The sequence below is a fragment of the Dendrobium catenatum genome, unplaced genomic scaffold (assembly GCF_001605985.2).
Source record: "Dendrobium catenatum unplaced genomic scaffold, ASM160598v2 fragScaff_scaffold_47, whole genome shotgun sequence".
NCBI classification, from domain to species: Eukaryota; Viridiplantae; Streptophyta; class Magnoliopsida; order Asparagales; family Orchidaceae; genus Dendrobium; species Dendrobium catenatum.
In genome coordinates this window covers 62,805-82,987 of record NW_021318509.1, presented here as the reverse complement: position 1 = coordinate 82,987, position 20,183 = coordinate 62,805, and the positions used below count along the sequence as shown (strand labels likewise).

Genomic DNA, 20,183 nt, shown 5'->3' with positions numbered 1-20,183 from the left:
AAAATCTGAAATTTATATATTATATTTTTTTTTCTAGGTATGGCCGACAGATCTAGACGTACGCGTTCTGGCCGACGCACATCTCATCGCACTGCCGATGAAAATGTCCCAAGGGAACTTAGTATTGCGTCACTGGGGGAGTCTCATAGGGCGCACGATCCTGATCATGTAAGTTACCTAAATAATTTTAAATATTTATTAGTTCTGTCGTGCTTAAATATCATTTTAATTTGTATAAATTTGAAATTTTCAGGCTTCTCCTTTAGTAGCGTCATCTCATATGCGAATGGCTAGGGAATGGCCAATTGATTGCCCACGGATGATTTACGTATTGACTAACCTGGGATTGCATAACCTCAGGCATTTGCAGTTTATAAGGTTGGATCACAACCTAATTCAGGCATTGGTGGAGAGATGGTGCCCATTAACAAACACATTTCATTTAACAATCGGCGAGATGACTATCACATTACAGGATGTACAAATTTTACTAGGTCTTAGAATTGATGGACCTGTAGTGGTTGGCCCAAATGTTGTTGGGCAAGGACGTATTTGGCCAACATGGCCGAGTTGCTGTGACGAGTTACTTGGTTCACATCCCGGACGGGAGACAGTATACCATGACCCGAATGATGAGGAAGACGTAGCGACATTCAGGATGGGTTCTTCACAAATTGATTCTATGCTCCCACTACGTTGGCTCCGCTGGACATTTTACAGAGAGTCCTATGATGATTTGGCACCCGAGATTTTCTTACGACATGTTCGTGCATACATCCTATTCATGATAGGTTGTTTTCTGATACCAGACACATCACGGAGTCATGTTTCGCTACAATGGTTACCTCTGCTTGCTGATGTTGACAGCTTCAGTAGGATGTCTTTGGGTGGTGCTGTTCTTGCACATCTTTATAGGGAGCTCTGCTACGCGACTAGGCCAACGAGGACATATATAGTAGGATGTGTTGCACTCCTACAAGTATGGTCATGGGAAAGACTGTACATTGGTCGACCGACACTGCGAATGCCTCAGATTATTGACTTAGCAGGGCGGCCATTGGGTTGCAGGTTAGTACGCTTTATTCAATGAAAGATTTTTTGTTATTTCAATAATAATGGTTCGTATGAATTTATAGGTGGGCTGAAGACAGGAAACGTGAGCTTCCTGCAGGCAATACAATGATGTATATAGATGAGTTTGATGGGTTGCGTATGAGTCAGGTATAACAAAAGTTTGATTATGTCATTAAATAGATTTAAATTTTTTTACAAACTTTTAAATATGACATGTAACATATGCCTAGGTTATCATGACTCCATATACCCAAGCAGTTTTAGCTAGCCTTCCATTACAATTTCATGATGGACAAGAGATTTGGAGGGCATGAGTACCGCTTATCAGTTGGAAGCGTGCAGAGTGGCACCTACCAGACCGGGTTGTTAGACAATTTTTAGGTATACCAACCATTGATATAGAGCCTATGGATCCATCGTTCAGGCGCATCGACGGCCGAGGTCGAGCTGATCAAGATTGGACAATACAGTACCGTGACTACCTCCAGATTTGGGAGGAGAGAAGGGCTTACGTGGTTCCAATCACCCCACTAGTAGGGACAGGCAACCGAGAAGTAGGAGCTTATCTACGATGGTATAGATCTTGGGCTTCTATCTACTTGTTGCAACCTCAAATTGAGCCTCCAGAGACCTTCTTTCCTCTATTACCTGGCGAGAGATTAGTGGTACGTACTTATTTATTTTGTATGATGTATTAATTTTTTCACATAATTTTTAAAAATTTGTAGTAATGCATATATATTATCCCTTTAGGCGGATTACTACATATGATCATCAGCGATACTTGAGCCACTCGCTGGGGGCGGGGGATAAAATGCTAGTTCACTGCAGATGGCCATCGATCAGGTTGCTGAATTGTCTACCCGAGTTCAGCAATCGGTTTATATCGACTACACTACCTTTGATACAACTACGGAGGCAGACCAACAAAGGAAAGAACGCGTAGAGAGCTCTCATGGGCAGCAGCATACTAGACGATCTGTTTCTGATGCTCCGTCAAGATCGATGGGAAGCAGGCATCGTCGACCTGTTGTGCCGGATCCGCATCGCCATTCCATGCATACACCATCCATGGCCTATGATTACATTGGAGCAGGTTCTTCGGCCCCACATTGGAGCCCACACGTTGGACAGTCTAGTCAACCAGGGCAGATCTATTATGAGACATAGTACGACCAACCTAGTGGACAATCATTATTTCCAATGGCCATTCCACAGTGGATGTCATCAGTAGGAATACCTTCATCCCCAACGCAGAAGGATATGATGTTAACGGGAGGTATTCCTGCAGAACCAGGCACACATCTTTCACAACAACGCATCGAGGTTGAGCAGGAGGAGACAGAGGTATCAGAGGAGCCATAGTTACAGAGGAGAAGATGAAGGGCACCAAATAGATTTACTCCAGGGAGTGGGGCATTACCTAGGCATCGTTAGAATGAGATTTGAGATGTATTCTAGTGCTGATCTTCATGTTATAAAAATTTAATTCAAAATATGAATTCTCCTTATTAAATTGCCCGACTTTCCATATGTAGTAGTTACAAGATTTTTTTTGCTAACGACATAATTTTATTCTGCATTAATTTGTGATAAATAACAAAGAAAAATACTACAGTACTCATTGTCTTATGCAAATACTTTATGTCAGGTTCATTATTCAAGGATGTCCTCCAACAACTTAGATGCTAGCAGCAGTTCTGAAATCAAACAATGGATTACAGAGGGTACCATACGGCTGCGTGGAAGCTTATCCTATGCTATCGATGAGGGCCTTGAAGCTAGGGTAGCATCAAATGAGCTATTCAGGTGTATTATCCATACTTGGGATGAAGATGAAGATTTTTTATTGTGGCACTTACACGAAGATACGATGAAGGAGAAGGAATATAGAGGCAACCATGCACGTCGAGAGTTGGGCTGGAAATGTATACAAGAAGGCTTTCCAAGCACCACCTTGTGGGAATAGATTTCCTAAAAGGTCGCTTTCTAGAACTTGGTCGTACTAAAATAGTGACATTGAACCCGGTTTGAGAAGGTCTATGATGAATATAGACAATTGTATTTTATACTATGACTGGAAGCCTCAACATGATAATCACATAATAGATTCTTATAAACAGTTAACGCAGACTTCTAAACATGCTAAACCAAAGAAATTTCTTAATGGAGAAGATTGACAGCAAATACAACAACAATTTCAGATCGACTTCAACTGTTGTCCTACACAAACACAGCTGCAAACTCGTCTACGATATCTATTAAATAATATGAAGTAGTGCGTTCAAAAAAAATAAAATAATATGTTTAGCATCACTCCTATTATGGTGCCTCAAAAATGTACTTTAACGTGTTAAACATTCTTGAAAAATGTACTTCTTCTTGTTATGTTGATGCTTAATATCTACAATTTTTTTTATTACTCAACTTATAATTTCTTTTATTTATTGGACTCTTGCACTTCAAATCATTCTTTTTTAAAAAATTATTTCATATTAAATTTCTAATAATTCCTCAAATTGCATTTTCTAAATATTCAGCATATCATGTCATCATCATCAAGGACCTCCTCAATCAAACGCTCACCATCAAGGGATTTCCTACATATTATTCTAAGAAAGAAGTTTATCTATGATGGTACAATTCGATTGACAAACTCTATGTCATATCCCATGGATGAATTCTTGGAGGAGAAAACCAGAGCGAATGAAATTTTTCGATGTTGTTTACATGAATGGTCTTAGTATGAGGACAATAATTTATGGGACGTATATCATGAAGTTATCAAAAGTCGTTATCCAATGTATGTGGGTGGAGAAACAATTACTGATATGGGTTGGAAATTTATCAGACAAAGATTTAGGGATCATAATGGTCATTTTGCACCTATAAGTATTCTTAGAACAAGAATTGGTGAAATCGCACAAGCAAAAGATGGTTCTGTCGTGGTCAATATTGAGAATCTAATAGCTGATGTACAACATTGCATCCTTTACAAAAGTTGGCATACAAATCAAGATGCATTTCTATCCGAGAAATATCAAGAGCTAAATATTAAGGATGGTAAAAAAATTAAATAGTTCTTAAATAGCAAAGATTGGCAAATCATCCAAAAGCAGTTCACAAAAAAATTCTTATGCTGTCCAACTTTAACCCAGCTGCAAGCACGTATGCGCATAGTACTAAGCCTGATGTAATACTAATTTTTTTTATGTTGCTTTCAATCATTATGTTATGTATTAACATGAACTACTGTTAAATACTTCTTACACTATTTATATTCCAATTTTGTATTTTTTTTGCTTCTAGTATTTTTTTCATACCACTTCATCCATCATTCATAATTATTTGTAATTATCATTAAATAAAACAACGATAACAAAAATAAATCTAAATCAATTTAACCAACTTTTAAATTACAGCAGGAATACGCCGAAAGAAACAACGCAATCAGTAAAATGCGCTAACCGGTCGTTCGCATTAAAAAAAAAACACATTAAAGTATTTCAAGAAATGTTAATTTTTTTAAAATTATTAAATAAAAACTAAACTCTCTCTCATTCCATCTTTATTATACATCCGGTAAATAAATCAGAAAAAATTTAAATCTAATTTAACTTTAAACATTTTAATATATTATCAAATTAATATTTCATTTAGGATATAAATACATATTAGTATATTACTATAATTTTTTTACATATACGATTATTACTTTTTATTCAATCATAAAATATTATAAAAAACTAATAGATTATATATTTAAGATTTACATGATTTCATGTTACACTGAAATTTTGATTGAGAGAGCTCTTCACTGAAAACATTGCCCAATCATATTGCGATATCGAACGTGAAAACAAGGAAAAGCATTTTAAACGGGGAACAGAAGAGGATTCAAAGAATGCGCCTGATCATTCAGCGCAATCCAAAGATTGCGCGCAACGTTTCGGCGCATTCAAAGAATGCGCGCAACGTTTCGGCGCATTCTTTGAATGCGCCGTTTATATGCGCGTATTCTATGTATGCGCTTAAAACATTGGCGTATTGGCTGCTTTTCAAATTCTTTCGCAAACACGCTGCTTCTCCTAAAATCTGCCTCAATCAAGCTGCTTCCGAAAATTTGGCCTATATATTTCGCCCTCTTTAGTATCTAATATATTATATAAATCACTAAAAGCTAATGTCTTTGCATCTCATATTGCTTTCTTAGCATCCTTACGAGCCACTTTTTATATGTCCCAATTATCAGAATTTTTAAAATTAAACCAATTTTTATAATAAAGCTTCTTATTTTTAATCTTTTCTTGCACATTTGGATTCCACCACCAACTATTTTTACTATTAGGAGCTTTTCCCTTTGATACTCCAATAAAAACTCTTTCTTCAAGAGGTATCTTTTATATTAATTCTTCTAAGTCATTCCAAAAATTTAATTTAGAACTCATATCCAAACCTACTTGAGGAGCATAAGCACTTATAATATTAACAATCTTATCATCAACAAAGTGAATTTCTCCATTATGTTCAGAATGTCGAAAACAACGGGAAATGACTGCAATATTATTTGGATATTTGCACGAGTGAAAATATAAAATTCGGTGTGCGAAAATATAAAAATTTGGCTTGAGTTGCAAGGAGACGATACATAAATTGAAAATGTAAAATTAGATGGCTTTCGAGGCGACGACGACGTGTAAATAAAAAAAATTTTAAAGTTAACGAGTGCTAAATATGCATTAAAAATAGTTGATATTATATGTGTATATATGTATTAAATAAATTTTATACATAATAATATAGTCAATAGTTAAAATATATTAGTAAATTTGTAAATATTAATTAATCATTCTATTTATATATATGTTCAAATTTTGTTATCAGATTTCTCAAATTAAGCATGTGATGGACATTCACAAATTTTTTTAAAAAATATTATCTATAAAATCCATTATCTCTTGTTCTTACATTCTCAAGTCATCATTCTATTAATTTATTGTACATTTGAAATCATGAATATCCTAATTATATAGTCTGCCAAAGAGGCTGACACTTCCATTATCTCAAAAAAAAAAAAAACGTGTAAATCATTCAGCTATATGTGTACATATCTACATCCACGTGCCTTGCTATTAACTTGCTTTGGCAAATTATTCCTTTCATGTGTCTTCTGCTACACCAAAGACCAAATTGTCTACCTATGTGTTGCCAGTGTTGGCTTGCACGTAATCCCACCGCTGAATATGAGATAATTGATTAAAAAAATGCAAATATATCAATTTAATACAAATTAATAAAATTAATAAAAATATTTCAGAATCGCCGCAAATCTCTGTTGCGGTCATCATCTTGCTCGCTCGTCAAGGTATATTGTTCGCCAAACTATAAAATCTCAAATTCCGTTCTGGACGTTTGTGGCAGACCGGAGAACCACATATACGCGCTCTTGTAGCACGGTATGAGGTAGCTCGGTGCGACGCATACGGCAAGGTGAGTAAGCCCTATACACGCTCTTGTAGCGTGGTGGGAATGTTACTTAAGTACCTGTACACACCCTTGTGACGTGGCAGTGAAAGTGACTTGTGTTCTCATACGGGTACTTTTGAAGGCTCCATACACGCTCTTGTAGAGTGGTGGGATGAAAGATGTACGACCCAGTGTCCCCCGACACCTACCATACACGCTCAAGTAGCGTGGTGGGATGACCCAGTTTTCTGTGATTCCCCCGACACCTACATAATTTTGAAATATTTCTTGAACCCAAATTTAATAATTTAAAAGATTTGTTGAACTCAAATGAAATCATTTTGAAATATTTCTTTTTGAACTCAAATTAATACTTTTGGGAGATATCTTGTTAGAATTAACTTGGTCTAAGTCAAATATTAAAATAGTGAAAAACCCAAATAGAGCTTTGATTGTTATTTGGTTGAAAAGCTTTCCAATTGATGCCAAAAAGCATCAAAATGAGACTCAACAAGTTATACAAGTGCCTCCATTATTTAATTCGATAAAATCAAAGAAACTCCTTGTGTTTCAAATCATTATCTGATTAAAGTACATAAATTGGTTTGATGCTTGATATAAATATATCAAATAATAATGATGAACAAATGATGTTTACTATTGCGTAAGTTTGGTAACTTACTAAGACAAGAAAATTCGGTTATATTAGTACTAATTAGTGTATTGTTATAAAAATGATTGACAAAGGAAAGAAGTTCATTGTTGAGCTCATGGATCATATCAAACATGAGATATCAATAATGAGATTAGTGAGGCATCCAAATATGACACAATTTGCTGAAGTCATTTATACAACAAAAAAAAAAATCAAGATTTGTTTTGTGATGGAATATGCCAAAGGAGGTGAGCTTTTTCAACAAGATTGTTAAGGAAGACCTATAAGAATGCTCATTCATGAAATTCAAAGTACACTTGAAAGACACACTATATTGAAGGCTATAATAAAATAAAATAAATAAAGTATCAAAACGCCATCGAATCCGCACCCCTTTTACAAGTGGACAGAAGGCATTTAATGCCCCCTTATGCATTCAAAAATTAGTTTCTAAATTTCAATATGATGCATCGAGCAGAGTGTCGATGTGAATACTCTTTTCTTCCATGTTCTGCTTTGTTTTGGAATTTTTTTCCTTCCAGGTTCGTCCGTACGAAATTGAGTTCATCCGGGACGAACAGTTGAAAGTTTTTTACAGAGAGCATCGTCTAGGGACAAACTTAATTATCGTCCGTACGATGGAGACATGAGGAGATCGTCGCTGTACAAAAATTAATTTTCGTTCATACGAACGTTGTTTGTGAACAAATCGAGCCGATCATCCCGGGATGAATCATAAATATCGTCCGTACGATCAGGAAATATCTCAGCCTATTAAATATCTATTTCTCATTTTGAAGAGAGAGAGAGAGAGAGAGAGAGAGAGAGAGAGAGAGACGGCTGGGGAGAGAGAAAGAGAAGGAAAGAGGAAGAAAAGTCGGGTTTTGAGCTACTTCGGTCCGTTTTTGTCTGTCGTCGCAGTTAAGGAAGTTGATCTACTCCAGGTAAGGCACATTATGTCTATCTCAATTTTCAGAAATGTGAGTTTTGGCAAATATTATGATTAAAGTTTTGTTTTCGTTAGTAAAAAATGGGTATATCTTTGTACGGGAAAAATCTTTATCGCATAACTTTTGGTATGTCATAGAGATTATGATTTTGCACGTTTTGTGTATTTTCTAAAAATTTTGCACTGGGTATTTTGAAATCTGTGGGATTTTTATCGAATAGAAAATTATCTGGATGTCAAAAAATATTACTTTAGTACAATAAAAGCTTTGAAATGTTATTTTATACGATCTCTTGTAATTTGATAATTTTCTACTATTGTGCATTTTTTTTATTCATTGGCTTTCTGTTGTCTGTCGCTATACGAAAATTTGAAATTTTGATATATGTTCAATTACTCCGTATTTATTATGATGTTATGATTTGATGTTTGATATGATTTGAATGATATCATAAGGGAGTTATACGGGACCAGAATTCTTTGAAATTCTGTCTGTATCAGGGAAGGGAGGCATAAGAGGCCAGGATCCTTTGAAATTTTGTCTGGGTATGAGAAAAAGAAAATAAAATCTGATATGATCCTGTAGAAGTTCTATTGCGGTAAGCACAAAGGGAGGTATAAGGGGCCAGAATCCTTTGAGATTATGTTTGTGTCCGGGAAATCTAATCTGATATCTAACTTGAAATGTGATTTGAAATATGATTTGAACTCTGATTTGAAATCTGATTTGAATGATTCTATGATATGAATTTGATTTAGTTCTTCTGTATCTATTATTTGAATTCTGTTTGGTTATCTGTTCTGTATGAATATATACATTCTATCTGATTATATGATTTCTAAAGCTTTTGTAAAGTATTTTGAATGTGAGAATCTGGGAATTTAGATAGACTAGTGTGATCTTGCTGAGTTGTTAGCTCACTGTGGTTTTCTTCATAGTTTTCAGGTTTTGGGAAAGGGAAGGAAGTTTTGGACTAGCCGTTCAGGATCTGATTTGAAGTCATAGGTATTATGTACTTTTGATTTTTGTACAGTCATGACTATTTTTTTGTTCTGCTATATACTTTTTATTTGTAACCATACACTGTAATGTATATGATTATTTAATGATGAAATAAAGAAAAAAAAATTTTGGATGAGTTTCTATATATTTGGATGTTTGTAGCAGCTATGTGTTTATGTATTTCTTTGAATATTGAAAGAAAATCTGAAAGTAAATTCCAAAGTTAGATCCTGGGGTTCATCTATCGCGACTCAACGCGATGGGATCTGTCTCGGTCGGGTTGGATCGTGACAGTCGATACCTTTATAATGCGTGTAACAGCCTTGGTAAGCAAGCGACTGCCATAAAAAGAGTGCTACCACCTTGAGAAGCAAGTCACCACATCAAGAAGCGTGCATATTAAATTTTGAAAGCCTAATATACATGCTATTAAATCCCGATGATGACCGTATTGAATGTTTATGTCAACCAGAGGGGATTCTACTCCTTCAAATATTTCTAAATGCTTATGAAATTCAAATATTTTCAAATGGTCACAATAACACCCCAATGATGGCCGTGTTGAACATTTTTGTCAACCGGAGGGGATCAAATATTCAAAATGCCCTCATATTTCTATAAAATACAAATATTTTTAAATGTCAAAGTCACTTCGATGATGGCCATGTTGAAAGATAATCTCAACCGGAGGGGATCTCAAACATTTAAAATACCCCAAAATTTCAAAATTAAATCATATTTGGAACAAAATCTCGATAAATTTTATAATATTCAAATAAAATTTATTATTTAAAACTTAAAGCAAAAATTCATCCATCATCCACAAACGTTTGTTAAGGATAATAAATTTCAGAGTAACTTGAGCTCACAAAGAGTAAAATGTCTATTTGAATGTATCACTGTGATTGATTCTCAAATGATTTCTCGTCAGTGGAGATGTGGCATGTGCCCTCTGACCGGATGGTTTTGCTGCAAAATAACACCACTACATTACAGTTACAATCAAAGCTCGTATGTTCTCCAATGGTTAAAAGCCCCTTGAGTAATGAATCATAGGGTGCACTTAATAAGGCACAAAGCTTTCTGTTAGCTAAGGTTAACTAAAATTTACCTCCTTAAACAAGCATCCATCCCAGGTCTACAAAGTCCCCTTAGACGAATCAACTCATGGCTGCTGACAAGGATCCTTCTGTCAGGTTGGGTCGACTACCTCCTTTAACTAAGTATACTAGGGACCACGATGGCTTGGGACGACAGAACCATGGGATCTTGATCGGGCTCATCATCATCCCCCCCACCATCCGTTTTAAGTATAAAAATAATAAATTTATAAATCTATAAAAATTCACATGTTACTACTATATGCTAGGTATTTTGTAACTATTTAATGACTAACCTTAATCGAAAGTGCTCTCTCGTGATCGAGAGGGGTAATTAACCGTTGGTGCTTGCGCCTATGGAAAACCTAGAAACAGATTATAAAGTTCTCACAAAATGAGGGCGAAATATCTAGGTAGCGCTTTATCCTAAAGGTAATCTACCTTCTGAAAATTTGACCCGTAACATTGTTAAAACTCTCCTACGTAGGGGAGGCCGGGGCGCAAATTTTTTGAGCCCACAAGTACCTGTAGTGGTATATGTTATGGGCCACATTGTACATGTTGAAGGCACCTGTTGATCGTCCCATCACGCCATACCCTAGAGCTCCCCTGTAGGGACTTATGGTACATAAATATGTAAGATATCGTCATGTTAATAGCCTTTTAAGTTTAAAATTATTTGATTAATGATGTTCTAAGAACAAAGGGACTTCTTCCTTGGTACTGACCAAGCTTTTTAACATTAGTTCAATAGCAATGAGGATACACAAAAGCAGCGGGACATAAACATGGTGGCAAAGTTTTGTCGTGGATTATGCCAGCATATGCATATTAAGGACCAATGATATTTTAATGATGCAGTTGGATATGATAAACAAGTCACCATGAGCCAGGATGTTCCTAACCCTTACATAGGATTAGTAGGCCCAACTTTATATCCTAATTAGGGGCCCTTAAAGGGAACTTTTATTTGGTCCGGTGTAAGGATGCAGAGGAACATTCGGTTATAGGTAAAATCCCGCATATACTGAGGTGTACCGAGTTTTTCCAAAAAACTCGATACACCTCGGTATAGGCGGGATTTTGCCTACAACCGGATGTTCCTCTGCATCCGGTCGGATGACATATAATTTTAAGGATATCCTGAGTTACCCGATTCCATAGGATTTATATACCTACCTTAGCCTAGATTTTGTACCTTGCACCATTCTATCACTTGACATCCTCAGCCTAACATCTTTGGTCAGAAACAATATAGGTTATGTGAGAGAACTCTACAACCACCACAATATTACACTCCTGATAGTGTAGGAGGCGTTAGATGAGCTTATGTTTGTACTATATATGATGTTATTATTTGATGATGTTAGGTTGTCATGTGTTAGCTTTTGATTATGTTGCATTCTAATGATATTAGGACTGTCATGGATCACATATTTCGATTATGCTTATTTTATGCAATGCACATTTTCATATGTATTTTAGTTTGAGAACTTTTATTTGTATTATTATTCCAAAAATTATATTTGTAAATAAAAGAAGGTGAACAAATAATAATGGAGCTTGATGGAAACATATGAGTTAAACATTAAGCAACATTACTCGACCACCCAAATTTAACCTCTATAGTTGACTGAAAAACATACGCAATATTTAGAACCCTGCATAAAATAACGAACATATAGTAAGCAAGGGACAACTTGCAGCACTTAAGTAAACATTACATATAAACTAAATGATAAGACAAGACTGAAAATCTTACATAACTCAGTGACAATACCTTACAAATGAAGATATTAAACTCCTTTAGAGAACTTTTATAACATATAGTTAAAAAAAATTAAGAACAATAAAACACGGGCTTGCCACGATAAGAAAAAAACAAACATAATGACTTCAAATAACATCAGCTCAAAAACATTCAGTCAGACATTTCTAATTATCATGCGCAAGCTGTAACAGCCCAAACTATTAACTCTCGAGATATTATTTGCTTTGACCTATAAGCCTTATAGTTTTGTCCTTTTGGTGTAACTTTTCAGCAGGTTACTCATCCCAAAATTGCTCTAGGATGAGCACGCTTAACTATAGAGTTTCTTGAATGAAATTTCAATCATTACACCAAAAGGAGTTTCGATATTTAAGAGTTTAGCTTCTTTTACTTAATTGATTTCATAATCTTTCCCACTTAAGTAACTGATGTCCTGGTTAGTATCATTATCTCAAAATCATCCACCAGATAGATATGATTCTATAGGTGACCCCTACAAGTTTAAGTGGTGGCTTGATAGCTCCCATGGCATAACACTTTGTCTTGCATGACACTTAGTTCCCATTTTCTAGCTGGTGCATTGCTATGATACTATTTTGTACTACCTTAGAATCAAATTTGGAAGAATTTTATATTCTTAAAATGATAAATAGATAACTCTTCCAAATTTGATTCTAGGGCATTACATAGGCGAGCTTGGAGTTATGTCTGAGTTGAAAAATATTTAAAGTGACACTTAAACTCCTACTGAATATACTTCCAATCTGATGCATTCAAAAACTCCTTATCTTCTACCACAATAACTCTCATTAACTTCTTATAGGATTCTAAAAGAATTCATCCTCTCCATGATATCATGTTTGATAAAGAATACAGTGATCTACATCGATCATTAAGCATTCAGTGATATTCTCAACACAACATTCTTTATCGCGCCCGTTCTCACAAAATTGGCTTCTTCAGAAAGTGCAACAAAACCTAATGCCTACTATCTTCCATGAACATATGTTGTACATATCTCCAACCCACATCTCTAAAATCATCTCCCGCACTGTACAACTTAACTTTCATAGCTTTATCATGCATATGGTATAATATGCAATTTTCATCTTCGCTCCAAAAATGCATACAACACCAAAAAAAAATTATTAGTTTTGGCCTTTGCTTCAAGGATGTCATCGGTACATGGCGCAAAACTTTCTTTCAAACGACTGCTACCCTCTTGAATCATCTGCTTCGTAGGAGTTGCCCGAATCAAATCCATAATCAGTGAATACATTGTGAAATACTATATAAGAAGTTGTAGAATTTTTTCAAACCAACTTAAGCCAAGGGAGAGCCTTGCACTATATATTTATACTCAAATAAAACATTGTTGAGTAAAAGAGCTTAAATTAAAAAAAAAAAAGAATAATTGACCAAAAAGTAATGAATATAATGATAAAAATTATAAAGATGACGCTGACAAGACTTACTGATGGAACACCACAACTTCATAGTTCAAGTAACATTTTTTAAATCATACATGTCACAAAAACTTCAGCACCCAATGACATCAATTATAACTATGCACAAATTATAAAGATGACGCTCCAAAAATGCATACAACACCAAAAAAAATTTATTAGTTTTGGCCTTTTCTTCAAGGATGTCATCAGTACATAGCGCAAAACTTTCTTTCAAACGACTGCTACCATCTTGAATCATCTGCTTCGTAGGAGTTGCCCGAATCAAATCCATAATCAGTGAATACATTGTGAAATACTATATAAGAAGTTGTAGAATTTTTTCAAACCAACTTAAGCCAAGGGAGAGCCTTGCACTATATATTTATACTCAAATAAAACATTGTTGAGTAAAAGAGCTTAAATTAAAAAAAAAAGAATAATTGACCAAAAAGTAATGAATATAATGATAAAAATCATAAATATGATGCTGACAAGACTTACTGATGGAACACCACAACTTCATAGTTCAAGTAATATTTTTTAAATCATACATGTCACGAAAACTTCAGCACCCAATGACATCAATTATAATTATGCACAAATTCTAGCATGTATGACACTAACTATCCAAAATACTAAAAAAATAAGTAACAATACACTATTGCTCCATAATAACATAATAACAATCACTAATTATCTACTATGACTCTTTACAATTGGACGCAATAAACATTCACCACATTAACTGTAATGTAACAAATATTTACAAACTCACTCCCTCTCTCTACTTATACAATATCTGATCATTAATAAAATGACAGTTTTATTAATTCTTAATAAAAATAGCAATTTCTTTCATTAAAAAAAAATAATAATAGTATAAGTCGCTAGATGTTAAATTTAATTTTCTTCCATTAACGTCAAGTAAATACCTGTTTAAAGAGCGACTTTAACTATTTTTAAGTTCTCTAAAAAAATCGTACTGAAACGCTTAATATATTTTTAATTGTGTTTAATTTAAAAAATTTCGCCCGGCACCATGCCTGCAGCCATATGGCACTGGCAGGCCAACGCCAACGCCTGAAATCAGTGGGAGTAATCCGGACGGCCGGACTCTTGGCTCTCCTCTCATTCGTGCTCTTTCTTTTGTCCAAAACCCCGATGCTAAGAACTAAAATCCTGAATGTATTTCTTTGTTTGTTCTCACAATCTTGAAGCCCCTAGAAATGGCAACCCTGGAGGAGCTTCTCGCTGAAGATGGGTTCAATGGAAGGAGGCATAAGAAGAAACAATGGCCAAGAAGAGGCAGCTCCGGATCGAGTGGTTCAAGCTCCCCCAACCCGAGATTTGGCTTCTCTGGCCCCATACTTCCTCTGGCAAGGACCAATTCGGATGTCAATCCCCGGAGATCGGTTTCGCTAATTCCGGAAAGAGGTAGATTTACAGATCCTAAACCGAATAATGCGAGAGGGAGAAGGTACGAGGAACAGCCGCCAGACGTACTTGAGCCGAAAGGTAGGATTTTTTTTTTTTGGAAAAAGTTACGATAAAGACGAGTATGCCCTAGATATACATATCGCAAAAATTGAAGGAAAAAAGTTGGCTCCCGAGCAATAGAGCCGATGTCCTTAAATAAGAGTGTCGAACTTGATTTTTTGTATCTTTAAACCGCTCCATATACTAATATGCAAGCTCTACATTAAATAGTGGAGGAAGATGATTTTTTCTCTTTGCATCATCTTTTTATTACTGCTTTCCATCCCATATGAACGGGTTCACACCCAAATATCGCTTAGGTCAAGTTCAAGGCAAGTTGGCCTGTCAAGTTCAAGTCAAATTGACCCATCTCAATAGGCTGAGTTCAAGTCTTTCAAAGCTGTTTTACCGAGCATACTTGGCTCAAAGGCCCAGCAAAGTCGCACAAGTTGCTAAGGTTATCTGCCCTAACTTGCCAAGTGAATTTGCCCAATGTCTTTAAGCTACTTGCTAGAACTCGACAAGCCTAGATGAAAAAAAAAAAAAAAAAGACAAGCCTAGATGAAACATGCAGATAAATTCATATGAAGTAAACTATTTATTTACTCGACAAATTATCAATTCACAATTCAAATATTTTCAATTTCTCACAAAAGCGCATAAGTTAGTTGCTATTTATAAGATGAAAATTTGAGCCCTGAAATTCAGATTCCTCATTTGCAATAAGATTTATACTAAGAGCAAGTGTGTCCTTTCTAGTGTCAAGTCTAGAGATGAATGATGACTATACCCTTGAAGATGAAAGCTCTAGTGTGTGGTGAGGCCCATCCAAGATGGAGACCTGTTTAATACATTTAGGGAGCAGACCGAGTTAGACTTGTCAATGAAATTATTTACTCACCAAAGTTATCAGTATTATTTACTCTGCAAATTCTTGGATAGTAGACTTGAAAAATTACCAAGTATTAACTTGACATTCATTTCATTCTTTTATATTAGATATAATCACATTTGCTCAGATAACACAAGAAAGACTAAATAAAAGATAAGATATGAAACTTAAATTGCAATTCTTCCAAAGGTTCTTACTAATAAAAGGAATCATACTAATAAAAAAATTTTGACATTACCTAGGTCGGTATCAAGCAAAAATACTTGGCCACCTCTGAGAAGAAATAAAGTCATAATCTAAATTGAAATTGGTCTCGATAAAAGCATAATTTCATTGTGTTTCAGTGAGTTATAGAACTCATCGACATCGAGAACTCAAATTGTTAAGTCATTGTTGAACTCAAACTCTCTATGCAACGATCTGAATTTGTCTTTGTCACAACTAATGAAAACTACCAATCTATTTTGTCTAAGTTTACCAAGCAACTCAAGGGATGCTTCACCATTATTAGAAATTTGGCCGTGAGAAAAGAGAAGTTGTTGAATAGATATTGAAGATGGAGAGTTTAAGATAGTAAATGAAGGACTAAGGGTCTATTTATAGAGAAAAATATAGAAGCCAAAATATCACGGTGTTAAATCCAATTTGTCTTCATTTTGGTCATTCAAGGCATTGTTTAAACAATTCACACTTGATTACACGAAGGTCTTAAGATTGACACACATTCCGGAAAGTTAAGTAACTTTTTCAAAGTCAAATCGCCACAGGTGAAATTAATAACTATGGTCATTTCAAGAAGATAAAATGATTAGTAAGTTCTTATATATAAAAAAAAGACTCTTTCATTAATTCATCATCACTGCAAAAAGAGGTAACATATCAAGAAAACTAGCATAAAAAATAAAACTACATGTTCCTAATAATATATATATATATATATATATATATATATATTCCCTTGTGAGGAAAACATGATTACCGTGTAGGAGGATGACTTGAAGATGTTAGCAAGTTCTTAAACTCGACAATAAGTGCTTGCTCCTCCCAATACTTCTTCGATAATAGCATAAAAAAGTATCTCTAGAAACTGATCCATGATGAATTAGATAATGAAGCAAGGACTCAGCACTATTAGTGAAGTGACCTATTTGAGGAGGGCAATATATCTCTTCAAATGGATGACTTCACTCCATTCAATTCTCACCTATGTCCACGATGATTTACATAGATAATTTATGATAATTTATGCAATACAATAATACTATTACTTATATGCATATAAATTTAGAATCAAAAGGAAAAGAAAGCAACCTCATTTATCATGCTATGGGCGTGCCAAAATTTTGCTATTGTGCTAATAGTAATTTTCAAATGCAAATCAAATTTTGGAAATGATCTTGCAAGTTTCCCACAGCTTTTTCTTCTCCGAACAAAGGAGTCTCTATTAGAAATCAGTTGGAGAACTTCAAATCAAAAAGGCTTATGGGCTGCAAAGATGGTAGTGCAGAGGAGATAAAGGGGAAATGGGGATATGATAGGTCTCACAAGAACTACTTGTTTGAGCACGAGCAGCCAGTAAGTAGTCAAATCCCAAATTTGCAAGTGAGGCCTAAGGATGGAAGTCCTGAGCCTGCCTTGGATGATGCTGTATTGAAAGAAATCACTTCAATTTTAAGTAGTTGTGTCGATAGACTACTTAAAGATGAAAGTTTTAGATCATCCATACATCAAGTTTGTTTTACTTCACTGAACTCCAGCAAGGTGGAGAACAGACATGCTAAAGATAATGATGTTCTTTCTTCTCTTAAAGAAGCAATTAAGACTGTTGAAACAATGATCATTAAGGGTCCTAATCAGCTGGCGCTGAAGAAAACTTCACTTAAGTTGAGTGTTATTACTGGCCTGAAGTCAATAGAATCGGATGGGGGATGCACTTGTGGGATTCCTAACTCACATTTAGCTGGTTGGGCCCATTTTTATCTGAGCATTCTTTACAAGATTCAGAACAAAGATAAGGTTTCAGCTAAGCATCTACTGCTAGTTTTCTGTGATATTCCACACCAAGCTCGAACAAAATTGCTACCAGGACTTTGGAAGCACCTTTTCTTACCTCCTCTGTCTCATTTGAAGGCATGGTATGATAAGGTGAAAAAGTCTATTCAAGGAACATCAGAAGTGACGATGAATCTGGAGTTTTTGGATAAAGTATATAATGATCTTTTGGATGTCAGTACGTCTCAATTTGCAGCTTATTACAAGGGTTGGCTGATGGATGACAACAGTCCTGCATTGCCTTCTATTCTTGTCCCTGTATCTTTTCCTGAAATAGCAGAAGATGCTAATGATGTCATTTCAGTCGAGTCTTTTAGTTCAAACACTTCAGCTCTCTCTAAAACTATGATTAGCAAAAGATTATATGAATCTGTTTTTGGCGAAGCAAATAGAATGGAAATAACAGACGTTATGGAAAGTGGGGACGAAGAGGAGATTGATGAGGTGGAGGATGATCCTGAAGAGGGACAGTCAGATGCTTGGGCAAGAAGGTATGATGATTCCGAGCAAAACGATGGAGAAACATGGAACCACTCTCCTAATTTGGGCACTTATGCGGCTGAAAGATTTGGAGAATATTACAGCGCTGGTTCTCAATATTCGGTTGTGCCTTTTCAAGTGAGTGATATTGTTCATATCTTCTTTTTGTTTCTTTTCTCATATTTTTAGTTATACTAGCGATTATTGTAAAATGTATGGGACAGGGCAATGTTGCTTTTTAACCATTCAATATCTTTCAGCATTGATACTTTTTGCTGAGGATGTTCTTATAAATCTGCTGTTAGAGGTAGATGGACGGTTTTTTTTCCTGGTTTTCAGTGTGCGGTAAAGTTAAAATTTATCAATTTCAAAGGTGTCTACATTTGTCAATTATGTCAAACTTAAATAGAAGATGATTTTGTGGTTCAATATCATGATGACAAAAAGATGGAGAAAACTCAAAATAATTCCCTGATCATTAGTATGAGCTCAATTTGACTCCATAATTTCTCAGAGCTCCAATTTAGTCCCCCGACTATCAAAAATTGATTCATTTCAGCCCCTCAATTAATAAATCTGTCCAAATTGATGGAAAGTGTTTACATTATATTGCTACTTCATAATTTGAGGAGGGCATTTTAATAAAAAAATTTATAATTTCTATTTTTTAACTCATTTATCAAAACAATTTACCTGTGCCAGTAATTGGATTGCAGAATTTATTTAAACTAATAAAAGTTGATTATAAAAATATAATATAATTAGACATGCAATTGTTTTTTTAAATTTCATGGGGTTATATAATAGTCAATTAAATTTTCTAGGAGGTAGATAATAATTATCAATATATTTGTGTCATAATAACTTATTAGCTTGATACTTATTACAAACATTTATTTTACTAATTATTCATTGTTATTATTTAATAGGTTAACTTTCATTTGATTTGTGAATTTATTACATTTATTATGATACAATAGAGCAATATAAGAAATATAATCTCACTTATGCTTGTACTACAAAAAATACCTTCACATTTATTTTGGTATTAATTTTAATTGTCATTTCCGATAGGGCTGTCAATTCGGGTCAACCCGTCGGGTTCGGGTCGAACCCGACCCGACCCAAATTTAAACGGGTCAACCCGAACCTGACCCGTTATTACAAACGGGTCAAACCTTCCAACCCTGACCCGACCCGAACGGGTTACGGGATGACCCGACACGACCCGCTGACCCGAACAATTACCAGTTTTTCTGTCTTTCGCGGGTTGCCGGGTTAACCCGACCCGGCAACCCGATAATTGTTTTTTTTTGCTGTTAAGAAGGAAAAATGCAATAATGCATACATAATTTTACCAAAATTCTTAAATACTTGCAATAAAAATATAAAATACAAGATTACAAGTTACGGATTGAGTGATTGACAAATTTAACTAAAAGTCTGAACTCTTAAATACATAAATTGTTACAATAAAATTCAAGATTACAACTTTACAAGTCTCAAGGCTCAAGCTGGTGGCTGCCGCATGGCGAGTGGCGAGCTCCTTTTTGTCTTTCACCCTTTAACCTGCTAGGCTGCAAAAAAATAAACAAATAAAAGCAACAATTTGTTGACTACTAGCACCCTAGAACTCTAGAAGGCTAGCGATGAAAGGTGAAAGGCGAAAGCCGTAGGGCCATAGGCTCAGGATGAACCTAGCAAAGAAACATCATCTGCAACAAGAACAAAAAATATGCCATCCAAAGTTACAAATTGGTAATGTTCTATTCAATTAAATAGTATCTGCTCAAACAAAACCAATTAATGACATCAAT

The 20,183-nt window shown here is 35.0% G+C and overlaps 1 protein-coding gene across 2 annotated transcripts in view; it reads left to right on the top strand.

Annotated features, from left to right (window-relative positions):
• Nucleotides 1-17,247: 17,247 nt before the first annotated feature.
• The window catches only part of LOC110105873 (putative E3 ubiquitin-protein ligase LIN), a gene marked incomplete at its 3' end in the record, with an annotated part of 22,521 nt that continues 19,585 nt past the window's right edge, over nucleotides 17,248-20,183 (top strand). For both annotated transcript variants that reach the window (XM_028694005.1, XM_028693995.1), the window contains 1 exon segment: nucleotides 17,248-18,504. In XM_028694005.1, the coding sequence (XP_028549838.1) occupies nucleotides 17,317-18,504 (1,188 nt within the window).